The 14,526-nt window shown below is 46.8% G+C and overlaps 1 protein-coding gene across 2 annotated transcripts in view; it reads right to left on the bottom strand.

Annotated features, from left to right (window-relative positions):
- Window positions 1–14,526, bottom strand: part of KIF14 (kinesin family member 14) — a 43,592-nt gene that overhangs the window by 20,553 nt on the left and 8,513 nt on the right. For both annotated transcript variants that reach the window (XM_043485762.1, XM_043485763.1), the window contains exons 5-17: window positions 14,037–14,135; window positions 13,004–13,056; window positions 11,897–11,927; window positions 11,363–11,470; window positions 10,292–10,408; window positions 9,343–9,458; window positions 7,372–7,544; window positions 6,495–6,642; window positions 6,036–6,099; window positions 4,509–4,693; window positions 2,361–2,463; window positions 658–818; window positions 260–407 (exon numbers count right to left, since the gene is read on the bottom strand). In XM_043485762.1, coding sequence (XP_043341697.1) covers window positions 260–407; window positions 658–818; window positions 2,361–2,463; window positions 4,509–4,693; window positions 6,036–6,099; window positions 6,495–6,642; window positions 7,372–7,544; window positions 9,343–9,458; window positions 10,292–10,408; window positions 11,363–11,470; window positions 11,897–11,927; window positions 13,004–13,056; window positions 14,037–14,135 — 1,506 coding nt within the window. The remainder of the gene's footprint in view (window positions 1–259; window positions 408–657; window positions 819–2,360; window positions 2,464–4,508; window positions 4,694–6,035; window positions 6,100–6,494; window positions 6,643–7,371; window positions 7,545–9,342; window positions 9,459–10,291; window positions 10,409–11,362; window positions 11,471–11,896; window positions 11,928–13,003; window positions 13,057–14,036; window positions 14,136–14,526) is intronic.

Genomic DNA, 14,526 nt, shown 5'->3' with positions numbered 1-14,526 from the left:
AAAAGGGGCCCTGGAGCGTCTCCACCTCGTCGAGTTGACTAACCGACTGCAAAGAGCCACATCACTTGCCCACCCTCCCAAGCGCTGACCCCTGGACAGTGCAGGGAAGCTGAATGTCCAGCAGATGAGAGCACCAAGGCCCGAGGAGGGGCCGGAGCCCCTCGGTATCTCCTCTTCCCGGAAAGCCGCGTCTCCCCGGGACGCCCCAGGCCCATCTAGAAACCTAAGGTTACTCGGGACGCCCTGACAGGCCTCCTACCAGCTCCGCCTCCAGCACTCGGATCTTGCTCTCGTACGCAGCTTTTTGAGAGGAGAGCTCTTGCTGGGCCATTTCTCTCACGATCTGGATGCCTTGCATCATTTCCTCCTTGGCTCTCACCTGCGCCTCCTGGATTTCCGCCTCAAGCCTGCAAGGCAGCGAACAGCCACAGGGGGCGCCGTCAACCTTCACACACCAGAACTCTCAACTGTACTAAGACGTTTTCAGTTAAACCAAAGTTCAAACCTCAAAACTTAAATTTCTGACTTTCTCTCAAAAGCGTTCTTAAATTTTTATTAGCTCGAGAACTGTTTACACAAAATATAGAAGAGAAAATATAAAAGGATGAAAATTCGCCTATTTCTAAGCCACTCTGCTCTACACACACGAGTACTCACTGTAACCTCTGGGCCATCAGCAAGTCGTTTTTGGCTGACTCAAAGTCTTCCGGGCCCTTGCTCATAGGATTCTCTCTGCTGGGTGGCCGCTCGCCTTTCTGGACTTCCATTGGATGATTAAATCTAAAATAATGATCGCCACCAAGAATCACCCGATCACCCTAAAGCACACAAAAAATGGACCACTGGAGGTGAGTCCGAACCAAAAATTCCCATGGGACAAATCGTCATGCTCAACAAGTCAATACCGTCCAGTGTCACTAATGATGAACATAAGAATCACGGCAGCTAACATTTATGAAACACCTGAGAGGATCAGTTCCTAGGCAGGCTGATAAGTCCAGGGTCCCCGAGGAGGAGAAAGGGGTCTGGGGCTCTTGAAGAGGAGATAGGGGTCTGGAATTCTCAAGGAGGTGGAAAGGACAAACATCTTTTTTTTCTCTACATTCCTTACTCTTGAGTCACATAAAACGTTTTTTTCTTTAAGCCCAGAACCAGGCTTCCCAGGTGGCGCTACTGGTAAAGAACCCATCTGCCAATGCAGGAGACACCAGGGACGTGGGTTCAGTCCCTGGGTTGGGAAGATCCCCTGGAGGAGGAAACAGCAACCCACTCGTGTTCTTGCCTGGAAAATCCTCTGGACAGAGGCTACAGTCCAGGAGGCTACAGAGTCGGATGTGACTGAACACACACATGATGATACAGAACTGATGATTACACAACAAACTCAGTTTAAACTCTATACTAAGGATTATACAATATATCCTGCTTGAGGACAGTTTCTCCTTCCTGAAAACCTTCTGGCTAATCCTGTTACCTTAAAATGTAAACTATGGGAGTGGGTCTAATAAGATCTTTACAACCTTGAGACATTCTATCGACTTACTGTAATAACTAATTAGAAAAGCATGTGACCCCCTTGCTAACACGAGCAGGGGGCACTCTCCGCCCCTTCTGAGTCTGTGTCAGAAGCCTCCTCTGTTCCTTTTTCACTTTAATAAAACTCTGCTACACAACAGCTCTTGAGTGATCAAGCCTGGTCCCTGCTCCTGAAGCTAAATCTTCGGAGATCACGAATTCGACATCATTCACCATAAGCTACCACACTGTCCATATGCCAAGAACTGGGGCAGACACGCTGTCTACGTGCCTATTATTAATCCAATTTTAGGGATGAGGAAACTAACAGAGCGCAGACATTAACAGCCATGGCGCTAAGCACTGGTTGAGCTCACTGTCTGCAGACACTGCATTAAGAACCAGGCACGAATTAATTCTTCCAGCAGCCTCTCTCGACCCTCCCTGAGAGAGAGATACATACAGCATGTGACCACAGGCCTTGCTTTGCCTGCAACAGAACACTTATGCCTGTTCCCCTAACGTCATCATTAAAGTGCCTGGGGAGGGTGACACATGGTCACCTGAGCCTCGTAACTTCTCAAAGGTCAAACAGCAGCTGGCAGGGCGGGGGCTCTGACCGAAGCCCAGCTCTGCCCGGGACATGGAACTGTGCTGCCACTGGGCAGCTCCGAGAGGCGGGTCTCTGCATGAGGCCAGGCGATCTGTGACACGCCAGGAGAGAACGTGAGGGCCCGAGAATCCTTCCCCTCGCTCTGACCTCAGAGGAGAGGACCAGGCTCAGCAAACTGAATCCCATGCCCAAAGGGGAACAGTTACCCGCATCTCAGCAACAGCCAACTTACATGGTGTAACACCGTGGGCTCCAAAATCAGTTTTCCGTTTATGTATGACTTCGCTTCCCCAGCTGGGACGATACTCACTGTCCCAGCGGAATTGGTGATGGTGCTGTGAAGACAGGGTGCCCATGGTTACCGTGATGGACGGACTGACAAGGAAGAAAAGGCAGTACAAATAATGCTCCTTGGGGTGTTCCTTCAGTGCTAAGGTTCCTATCAATTTATGACAACAGTAATGTATAAGAATCCTCTTATTTTCCTTCAATCAGATTTTGAAGCTTTGCTGAAAAAAGCCTGGCTTCTCTAACAATTCTACCCAGCAGTGATGGGAAAATTCTTCATTGTATGTATTACGATTAAAACTACTTAAAAAAATACTAACCCCTCTCCCCCCAAAACGAAAAATGAATACACAAACATTAAAGGAAAATACATTAAAATACTTACGAGCACTGACCCGTGTACTAAAACCAAGGGCCAGGCGAGTGGGGGACTTCCTGGCCCCCTGCTGGACTCTTCACTCTTTGGGGGCATGTTCTGTATCTTTGCCACAAGAGTAAATAATACTGGACTTATTTGTTACAGAAAACAGTTAGTAGAAGACCAAGAGGAACAGAAGATCAAGGAGCCAAACCACGCCAGGTACAAAGACACCGTGGAGCTCAGATAACTAAGACCATGCAATATTAGTGAGAAAACTCACTCTGTATCTTTAGAAATTTTTTGCATGAATACCACATATTAAAAAAAAAAAAAGCCACATGTTATTCAATATATAGGACTGGCAGAATTGGTTATTCACAGGGAAAATAAATGAATTTAGATCCCTACTTCACACCAAACAAAAAACTCCAGACTACTTAAGGACTTAAATGTAAAAGCAAAATTTCAAAACATCTAAAAGATAATTTAGGAGACTATCTCTATAACCTCAATACAGAAAGGGTTTTTTTTAAACAAGACACAGAAACTGACAACCATAAAGGAAGAGATTCACTTGTGTGATACACTAGGAACTTTGATCCATCGAAAGGCACCCTGAGAGAGAGAAAAGATGAGCCATGCGCCAGAAACGAGCTATTTACAACACATGAAACTCCCAAAAGCTTGCCAACCAGAACACAGAAAGATCTGCTACAAATTATGAAGGGAAAAACAAACAATACAATTGAAAAATGGACAAAAGACATGAACAAGTTACAAACAAGTTATAAAAGAGCAAGCAAAAGCAGCCAAAATATGTGAAGATTACTAGTCAAGGAAATGCAAACGAATGCCCAACGAGACGCCAGTTCGTGTCCACTCTACAGCGCTAAGTGTTGGCAAGGATCTGAGGGTAACAGGAACTCTCAGTGCCAACTGCAGCAGACCTGACAATCATTCTGGAAAGCAATCTGAAATCACCTTGCGAAGGTGAATTTGCACACATCCTGCAGGCTGCTCTCTCCCCTCCTAGACACACACTTAGGGCTGCTTCCCAAACTGGGGAATTACCGTGACATGCTAAGTGCAAAGTCACCACGCTCATATGGCACTCGGGGCAGACAGACGGGCCAGGCTGCCCCGAGGGCCCTGTCTCACCTGTTGACACTTATTCTAGGGACGCGCTACCCGTTTGTACCAGGAGACGTGTCACAAGCACTCACAGCAGTGCTGTGGGAGTGAAATGTGAGAAACCACCAAACGTCTACTGACAAAATAGACAGGTAAGTCCATACCACACGACACTTTGCAGCTGGGAGAAAACAAGCATATCAACAAGGATGAATCATGAAAACACAGCATGGAGCTAAAACAGTTCACATAAACCATCACCCCAACAACACATGCAGCATCACTCCACTCACAGGAACAGAAGTTTAAATTCATCATCCGACCAAAAATCCTGCCATAAATGATGGATGGAAGTTTCATGCCTAAGATTATAACTCCCAAGAAATAACCCCTTGGCCACATCGCATGCATAACACAGAAACACAGCCACACTACTCATACATCACTTCCCACAGGAGAGCAGCTGCCCTGCCGTCCTCACAAAACGCTGACTGCCTGCTTTCCTGGCTAACAGACGCCCTCTGAGTGACACCAGGCCTCAGCGTGAACGCAGACGCGTGGGGAGGGAGCTGCAGGTGGGCGGGATCTGGAGGGACGCACCAGTGGTCGTCGGCGATCAGCACCCCCGACAGCTGGATGTCGTGGCTGGAGCTCGGTCTGTTCTTTCCAACTGTGGTCGTCCCCTCTTTTATCATGTATAACAGGATCTCCGACAGCTGAGGGTCTTCATTGAGATTGACCAGGTTTGGCAGATGGTTGTCCATTTGAAAGGTAATTCCTGCTTTCTAGTGGAAGTCAAAAAAAAGTTAACCTTGATCAGGAGCATGAAATTGTTAAATCCACCTAAAATGAAAGGTCTGCGTTAAACGTGAAAGTCACAGAACGTGTGACTTGATAATTAATGGTCTCTTAGACCATCTCCTCGCGTATGTGTATGTGTGACCGTATGCCGTAGGTGTGACCAGCATACTTCTTAGAAGCCTCCCAGGCTGACGCTGACCCTGTGTCCCTCACCTTCAGCCCACTCAGCCCACCTGGTGTCTCCATGCACCTGTCCTCACCCGCAGCCGTCCACAGTGGGTCGGGTCCTGCTACCGCATCTCTGCAGCCACCACCGGGTCCCCTCACCGTGACAATAACCTCCTGATCCCACGATGCAGGGCACACCTTTCAGGCCCCATTCCCCAGTTCCCTGTCTACACACATCTCAGGAAAACCCTCTTGAGCCTGTCAGCTCTCCTCCTTTCCGGCTCTTGCACCCAGCCCCCCACCGCCTGCCCCGCGCTCTCGTCAACTCCTCCCGTAACCCCAGCCATAGCTCCGAGATGGGTCCCTTTTCCAGTATTCGTCTTCCCTCCCCTGAACCCTCTCTCACAGCCTCACCAGGAGAACCTGTCCAGACACAGGCTGCTCCGCACTCCTTCCACCTAAAACCCGCCGTGGCCCCGCCCACCGGTCCTCACTGCATCGTGGCCTGACTGTGCCTCTCTCCAGTCTGACCCCTCCCTGCAGCCACGCATCTGTTCCTAATTCTCAGGGCATCAGGCTGCCCTGTGTGCTTCTAAACACGGTATTTCTTTGCTTAGACGTTTTGACTCTGGTAGCCAACAAGCTCCTGCTCACTGTACGAGATTTTGCTTAGTTGTTCCTTTCTGTTCCAAGTCCTCCCAATGACCGCCCTCATCACAGAAAACTACTCCCTCCTGTGTCCAGCTCCTTCGCCCATCGCACTAGGGTGACTCACACGACACAGCCAGGGTCCACCATCGTGTACCTACCAGGTGGTTTAACCCCTCCCATCACACGACACTTCCGTAAACCTCCCTCTGCATCACACGTGCTCTGGATTCACCTCGGCCTCCCCAGGCCTGGCACAGCACAAACATTTCATATTTGTTGAACCAACATGAACAGAACTACAGAGTTTGTTTATATTTTAACTTTCCAACCAGCTCAAAGGCTCTAAGCCATCACAATCCCACTCTTAAAGCTCCTCACAAGGATTCCCTCTTAACATTTTGCTCTGTACAATCAGTATACAATGAGCATTTGAGAAATTATATCTGCATATTTACTGGCATATTTCTTTGCAAATTTTCAAATCAGTTTAGAGAGTTGAAATGATACCTGTAACTCCTTTGTTACTTGAAGTTTTCTTTTTTCAGCTTGTTCAAGTTTTTCTTTCCACATTCTTTTCAAAGAACAACAAAAGAGTTTTAAAAAATCTAGATATATAAATGATTAAGAATCAAGAGATAATCAACAAAACTTAAAAAACCACTTGGGAATATTTCAAACGTCATGGTCTGGGGATGAGCTGCTGTACTCATATGGAAGGGAGGATGAACACAGACTCAGGTGCCTCCTCAGCCTCCCCGCCAGCCCCCGCCACCACCCCCACCAGCCCTGGGAGCCCAGGGAGCACAGGGCCCCGCCCCATCACACACAGAGCCCCGCCCCCGCCCTCCCCAGGCCCCGCCCCATCACACACAGAGCCCCGCCCCCGCCCGCCCCAGGCCCCGCCCCATCACACACAGAGCCCCGCCCCGGGCCCGCACAGGGCCCGCCCGCCTGGTGCCCGAGCACCTCTGCATGTCCGCCATCTCTCTCTCCTGCTGATGCAGCTTCATCCTCAAGGACGCGATTTCTTGCCGGCAGAGCCTGTATCGTTCAGGGTCAATGTTCTGACTGCTTCTTTGGGCAGCTTTTAACTTTTCAATTTCTGCTTTCAATTCTAAACATTTGTAAAAAGAGACCTGATTAATAACATTTGATACACAGTCCACTAGACATGAACGGCTGATCTTCTATTTGAAGTCTTAAGAACCACTAAGTGAAATTTTACTTTACTTACAAATCCTTACCTAGCCTTAACCTGAAAAACCGCTCCCCTGTTAATGAATCCCTCCCTCTTAGCAGGATGGCCACGAAATGTCCAACGCATGGCCCCTCTGAGAGGGCCCGGGCACTCGTCTGGGACAACACAAACAGTCCTACCCTGGCACACCGTACCCATAAAGAATCGAGATAAAGATCAAAGGTTTTCCAAGCTGGAATTCAGAAGACTAATGGAACTCCTCCCACTGGTAGAGAGGGGAGATGCAAAGGGAGAAAGATTGAGTGGGAGCCAGCCGGCACCCGTGGGCTCCATGCACCATTGAGCCGCTGTGGGAGGGACGCAGGCGAAGCGCGGCCTGCTGGCGCTGGGCGGGCCGGGCAGAGCTGAGCCAGGGCGGCCGCTGCTCCCACAGAGGCCCGCCGGCCCCGCCCCACCTCCGGCCCCTCCACCCCACTCCCCATGGTGGTCTCGTCCGCCATCAGCGTGGGAAGGTGATGAGGAGCTGCTGCAGCCAGCCTGAGAGGAAAACCCTCAACTCTCTTAAACCGCTCATTTTCACGACTAAAGTGAGTATTTTAGACGAAACTCTCGCCCAGCGACCTTCAGGTCTGAGGCGGCGCTCACCTCGGATGAGCCTGGCGCTCAGGTCCTCGTTGACCCTGGCGGCGGTGACGATGCTGCGGGCCTGCGCGGCATACCTCAGCGTGCTCAGTGTCTCCTCCACGCTGCTGCCCGCTGGGCTGACCGTGGCGATCATGGCGGTTTTCGAGTTTCCACTCAGACTCTCCTTCAGCAGCCTGGGCGGAAAATAGCCACCGTCAGACTTCGATTCTGCAATGACCGAATAACGACGGTACCGGGAAAGTACGAAGCATGCTAACGGGATAGCATCATACACTGTTCCACTCCTCACTCAGCCATGTAGAATGTTTTTGGTACTTACAGCTCTTTTTACAGAGAAGCAATGGCAGCCCACTCCACTACTCTTGCCTGGAAAATCGCATGGATGGAAGAGTCTGGTGGGCTGCAGTCCATGGGGTCGCAGAGTTGGACAGGACTGAGCAACTTCACTTTCACTTTTCACTTTCATGCATTGGAGAAGGAAATGGCAACCCACTCCAGTGTTCTTGCCTGGAGAATCCCAGGGACGGGGGAGCCTGGTGGGCTGCCATCTATGAGGTCGCACAGAGTCGGACACAACTGAGCGACTTAGCAGCAGCAGCAGCTCTTTTTAGGTCTCTGAGCACTTTATTTCCTCTCACGCTTTGTATACTGTTTTGTGAAACAATAGTCTGTACAGAGATTTTAAAATGTGGGTAACTATCCAATCTTTAGTGAAATTCCTCTCCCCGCATTAGACTGGGAGCTGCTTCAGGGAGGGACCGTGTCTGGTTGTTTTTGGGTTTCTGGAGCCACCATGATGATTCAAAGCACCTGCCTGGAAGTGCAGAAAATGATGGATGAACCTTATAAACACAAATTTTGTTCTCTGTTACTAATATATGCAAAAGCCTTACTTGAGAAGGAAAAAAAAGTATGAGACTAAAAAGCCTATCTTTACAAATGCAGAATGAATCAGTCTCAACTTTCAAAAGTTATTCTTAATTTTCAAGAGGCATTAAAGAAAATCAGACTGTTCTCTGACACGTTTTGAGGTGGCGATTACAATATAATAAAGTATAAAGATACACTGCTGTCAAGGAGAGATATGTCCTTCTCAGAACTGAATATTAAATCTATACAGATGTAAACTGAATGTAATATATCTGAAGTTACATACGCACTCATTAATGAAAAAATACTTTTTGAACCAGCCAGTGTGTGCTAAGCCTCACTTTGCACACCCAGCATTGTGTCTGGTGACAGCACACAAGCTCAAACATCAGGCACTAATAATAGTAAATACAGTAACAGAGGCTGACACTGACGCAGCACACACCACCTACTAAGAGCTTCTGTATGTGTGTGCGCTCAGTTACTCAGCCATGTCTGACTCTTTGTGATCCCATGAATGGACTGTAGCCCACCAGGTTCCCCAGTCCATGTGATTTTCCAGGAAGAACACTAGAATGGGTTGCCATTTCCTTATCTAGGGATCTTCTCAATCCAGGGATCGAACCTGCGTGTCTCCTGTCTCCTGACCGCAGGTGGGCTCTTTACCACGGCTTTTTACATCCATCATTCACCCTCACTATCCCAGGAGACTCAGTGGTAAAGAATCTGCTGGCCAACGCAGGAGACTCAGGTTCAGTCCCGGGGTTGGGAAGATCCCCTGCAGGAGGAAGTGGCAACCCACTCCAGTATTCTTGCCTGAGAATCCCATGGACAGAGGAGCCTGGCGGGCTACAGTCCATGGGACTGCAAAGAGTCAGACATGACTGAGCAACTGAGCACACATACACACACAACCCTAAAGATACATCTTGATATATACCCGTTATTTCAGACAGGAAACAGGCTGGAGCACTATCAAGGTCAAGTCCAAGTAGCCTGGCTCTTAAATCCATAGGAGAGTCACATGCAGTTGGTCTATGCCCCTTTCCCACACTATTTGGTGTATCTTGTTCAGTTCTTTACTCTTCAAGAGCTACTTGCCATGTGAGAACAGACTCTCGGTAAGGAATGAACACGCTCCGCCCGCCAGCCTGCTCGGACAGTGCAGAGATGACCTTGCCCAGGGTCAGCAGCGACTTGTTAATGCTCACGCCTTCCTGGAGACAAGATCAAACATTTTAATCAAACCTGCTCCAGAACAAATTTATCTCACAAAATATATTTCTTCCCTAATTGCTCCTTGGAAGAAAAGCTATGACCAACCTAAACAGCATATTAAAAAGCAGAGACCTTACTTTGCCAACAAAGGTCCATCTAGTCAAAGCTATGGCTTTTCCAGTAGTCATGTATGGATGTGAGAGTTGGACCAAAAAGAAAGCGGATGCATTTGAACTGTGGTGTTGGAGAAGACTCTTGAGAGTCCCTTGGACTGCAAGGAGATCCAGCCAGTCCATCCTAAAGGAGATCAGTCCTGAATAGTCATTGGAAGGACTGATGCTGAAGCTGAAACTCCAACACTTTGGCCACCTGATGTGAAGAACTGACTCACTGGAAGACCCTGATGCTGGGAAAGATTAAAGGCAGGAGAAGGGGACGACAGAGGATGAGATGGCTGGATGGCATTACTGACTCGATGGACATGAGTTTCAGTAAACTCCGGGAGTTGCTGATGGACAGGGAAGCCTGGAGTGCTACAGTCCACGGAGTCGCAAAAAGTGGGACACAACTGAGCTACTGAACTGAACTGAACTGAAAATTACTGAATAAATACTTCCTTTCAGAATCTACTCACTCCCTTTGGACTCAAAGTCTACTAACTGTCTCTGAAAAGCAATCATAACCAAGAACTATGGGTCCCTTTTTGAGCCTCAGACCGTAGTCTATGAAGTGCAGGTTCAGAGAGGGGTTTTTTTGGTTAAGTATGCTGAGCTTGTAATCTCCTAAAAACACAGCCCAGGCCTGAGCTCCCCAACACAAGGGGGCGCGTTACCTTCAGCCGCTCCCCGATGGTCCCAGTTGCGGAACACCGCTCACTGCCAGCCAGGTCCACGAGGTTTATGCGGCTCTGAATTCTGTGGTCCAGCTCCTCCCCCTCCACAAATTCTGTCTGGAGAAAAGGGGCATTAAAATAATACATCATAAGTTCTTTCATGACTTGCCATCACCATAAGTCTGCAAAACAGAGAGTTACACAAGATCACAAACACAAGGGATAAAGAAACTGTCTCCGTGAATCCATGACAACTCATCAGAATATACTGAGCAGCGCTGGACTAGGCCAAAATAAAAGCAGTGACTTCAAAAGGCCAGAGACCTGTAACTACTCAATTACATTAAGGAAACAACAATAAATAGAGAAAAAGCTTAATTTATAAAAGTGTTGTTTATCCCAGCATTGAAGTAGCAAAATGTTTAAAAGCAACATAAAAGTCCAACATCTGAGAAAAACCTGAGGACTTTTAATAGTCAAAGGAATACTATGTAGCTATGAAAAACAGCATTTTGCAAATAATTTTAAAGCCATGAAATTGCTACAGATTTTGTAAATTTATGATGTGTGGTTGTAAAACAATTGAAAGATTATATACCAAACTGTTGAGGGGGTTTATCTGAGTGGTGGAACCTATGGCTAAATTTATTTTGGCTGTGGTGGGTCTTCACCGTGGCTCATGGGCTTCCCAAGTTGCAGCATACAGGCTCTAGAGCGAGAAGGCTCAGTAGTTTCCGTGTGCTGGGTCTTAGCTGCAACATACGGAATCAAACCCGGTCCCCTGCACTGGGAACACAGTCTTATCCATTGGACCACCAAGGGAGTCCCTGCATTATTTAAAATCCTTTACTTTCTGACATGTTTTTTCAGATACAAGTATTATGTATTATTGATAATATATTACCATATATTGATATGATGCGAGTCACTGCATGTATGTCCTAAAACCCAATTATGTTACATACTTATGTGACCATGCTTTTACCTTTGATTTAAAGGAGGAAATAAGGACAACATGCAACTTGAATACAGTGAGCATCTTTCCTAGGCAAGCCCTCAGTGACACAGTACCTTGGCCTGGGTCATCACCAGGGTGACCACGGAGTGAGAGCGTGAGCTCTTGTCGTTCATGCCGGTGGCAGCCGTGGCCTTCTGCTTGTTCCCCAGCTGCAGCCAGACCTGGTGAGGGAGGCAGGCCAGAGCTCAGACGTGCCGACCAGGGCAAAGTATGAAGCAAGCACATATACACACACCAATAATCACTTTGCAAAATAAAATTATCAATACATATTTATTTACTCATTTGTATTACCATTTTCCAGTTGTTTGTTTTCTTTTTCTGTCTCAGAAACTTGAATCAGGAGATAATACCTTGAAAAGGTTATTTCTACAACTCTAAACTGACATGATAATCAATTTAAGTTTTTAGTTTAGAAGAGTAATTCTTTTTATTAAAGTTTACACAGACAAAATCAGTTGATTATAAATTAACAAGATTAACCTTTTATTTATGAGAACAGCAAGTAAGGGGAAATAGTCTCATGAGTATTTATGACTCTGATCTGTCTATCTAATGGAGAGAAGACAAAATACAATCAACCTTACCTGGATATCAGAATAAGAACTGACAACATTCCTATTTTAAAAAAGCAAAAAGACAAAATCCATTTTACTGATGATTCATCATACCCCTGCTCTTATAAAACCACCACCTATCAATTACATAATTATTCCATGGATATCACAATGGAATAGATATTATTATATTGATTGTGACAGAGCCTTTCATTTTCTCCATTCTAAAAGGTAGGAAATAAAATATAATGCTTTAATTTTATCTAATTTTTTAAAATATGATTTTTCTTAATATAATGAAGAACCTTAGCATTTGAACACTGGAATATCCAAGTCTAAGACATGAGACCTAAAGATAAACTTTAACCCTTATGTTGGCAAAGGTACCCGTATACATGGAGTGTGGTTCAACAAAGGTGTATGTACAAGTACAGGTACACATGGGTGTGGGTTTTCGGGTGTCATGGGTCTCAGCCCAATTCCAGATTTACTAGATGGAGTTAAATCTTTTCTCATCACTTTTCTGTTCCCTTAAAAAAGCATTTGGAGTTGAAAGCCAAACAAATGACTGTCAGTATAGTTCTAACTCTAAGCATTTAACTCCGTGCCTTCTCCCCTCCTCGGCTTAAAGGGACAGATAAAACAAGCGGCTCAAGAAGGAAGGCTGAACTTAGTGGGTAAGTGGGGGAAAGAGAGAGAAGTCAGATAAAACTCAGGTAAGTCCCACTCGGTGTGATTAGTCCTCTACGAGAACGCTTCACAGGCGCCCTGAGAGAGAAACACAACGAGAAGCAGCTAACTCTCCATGTGGAAAAAGAAGGGACGTCTCTCTGGAGCGCATTAAGGCCAGAAGACAGCAGTGACGCAGCTCCTGCAAGCTGGGGGGGGGCGCTCAGGAATACAACACTCCACGCCCGCCCGCCGCCCGCCGCCAGCCGCCCGCACTCACATGGGCACGCCCGGCCGACCCGCGGCCCAGACTCATGTGGACAGGCCCCGCCCACCGGCCCACCACACCCACGTGGACAGACCCCGCCCACCAGCCCACACGCCACACTCACGTGGACAGGCCCCACCCACCCGCCGCCCAGACTCACGTGGGCAGGCCCCGCCCACTGGCCCACACGCCACACTCACGTGGACAGGCCCTCGACATACGGGCCCGAGGCCGGGTGCTCCCGCACTCGCAGCTGTGGGCAAACACAAGCTGTGTTAGCACAATACAGGTATTCTATATAAAATGGGCTTCTAATCATCTTTTCTTCTGTATTTTGAGTCTACAGTAAAAAAACTTGTCTCCACTTTGCCCAGAAATAAACATAAAGGTTCTCACAGAAACACACCTGCAAGGCACCGGAAACTGCCTCAGGACCGGAAGCAGCCCCATCCGCAGTGTCTGGCTGTGTTTACTATGACATCAAATATCTGACAGGTTTGTTCTTCTCAAGTCCTGCCATAGCTACTGTTCATGTGCTCGTAAGTGGCTTTCCACAATACATTCAATTAATTTCAGTTACCTTTTTCAGTTTCACATTATACATTTTACACTTTATGAGCAGAAATTTTAAAACACATAGAAGTCTTAGAAGGAAATGCTAAATTTTGCTTAAGTCTCTAGATGTTGCCAAAGGCAGACTGAGTGACTTTGAGCAAGTGACCTCTTCAGATTGTAGCTTCTCAAATCTCCACTGTTCTTTTCAAAACTAAAAATCTTTTCATTATAATTGCAGGTTTTTAAAAAGTTTATGCCTTGTGAAACACTATTTCACAGAAAATCTTATCTGTATCAGCTTGCTAAATAATCCAGTGAAATACATATTCTTCAAAAACAAGGCCTTTTTTTTAAACTGCTACTCTTTTCTAGGCTTCACAGACTTAGGCATTTTATATTTGACATGTGTGGTCCAACTAAATCTTGGAATATTTCATCTTTAATATTGACACAGTACTTGCTTAAGTAAAATGAGGTTACAGTTAATAACTCATTTAATGTCCACTAACAATAATGTTCAGCTTATTCAGTAAGTGGCAACGCAGTTAGACTGCACATCGAAGCATGTGCTATCATATAAGAGCACTGCAGTAATTAAGCCATGTGTCATCTTGAGAACTAATATCATTCTATGCATCAATAAAAACAAATTAAAAACAGTAAGTTTTTAAATCTTACCGTTTGCTTTCTCTGCCCATTTTCACCATTACAAACAAGAAGGTCATGAATTCTTTCATTGTAGACTTCAAAGAAGCTCATCTCAAGGTGGTAGCTGACCTAGCAGAAACAGAAGCAAAGCAAACAGTTTATCTGAAAGTCCTTGGATTTCTTACGCATCAGATCTCTTAAGGCTCTATGATCCCCATAGAAGCGCTTCCCAGGTGGCTCAGTGGTAAAGAACCCGCCTGCCAAGGCAGGAGACAAGAGACCCTGGTTTGATCCCTGGGTGGGGAAGAGCCCCTGGAGGAGGAAACGGCAACCCCACTCCACTACTCTTGCCTGGAGAATCCCATGGACCGAGGAGCCCGGTGGGCTACAGTCCACGGGGTCACGAAGAGTCGGACACAACTGAGAGACTTAGCAGGCAGCACGCATGCACACATCTGCATATAAAGAATTCTTACAATTCAACAACAGAAAGACAAACAGTCAGTTAAAACACAGGCAA

Source organism: Cervus canadensis, chromosome 13, assembly GCF_019320065.1.
Source record: "Cervus canadensis isolate Bull #8, Minnesota chromosome 13, ASM1932006v1, whole genome shotgun sequence".
Lineage (NCBI taxonomy): Eukaryota > Metazoa > Chordata > Mammalia > Artiodactyla > Cervidae > Cervus > Cervus canadensis.
Note: the sequence above shows the minus strand (reverse complement) of the source record. Positions and strands in the feature narration are given on the sequence as shown.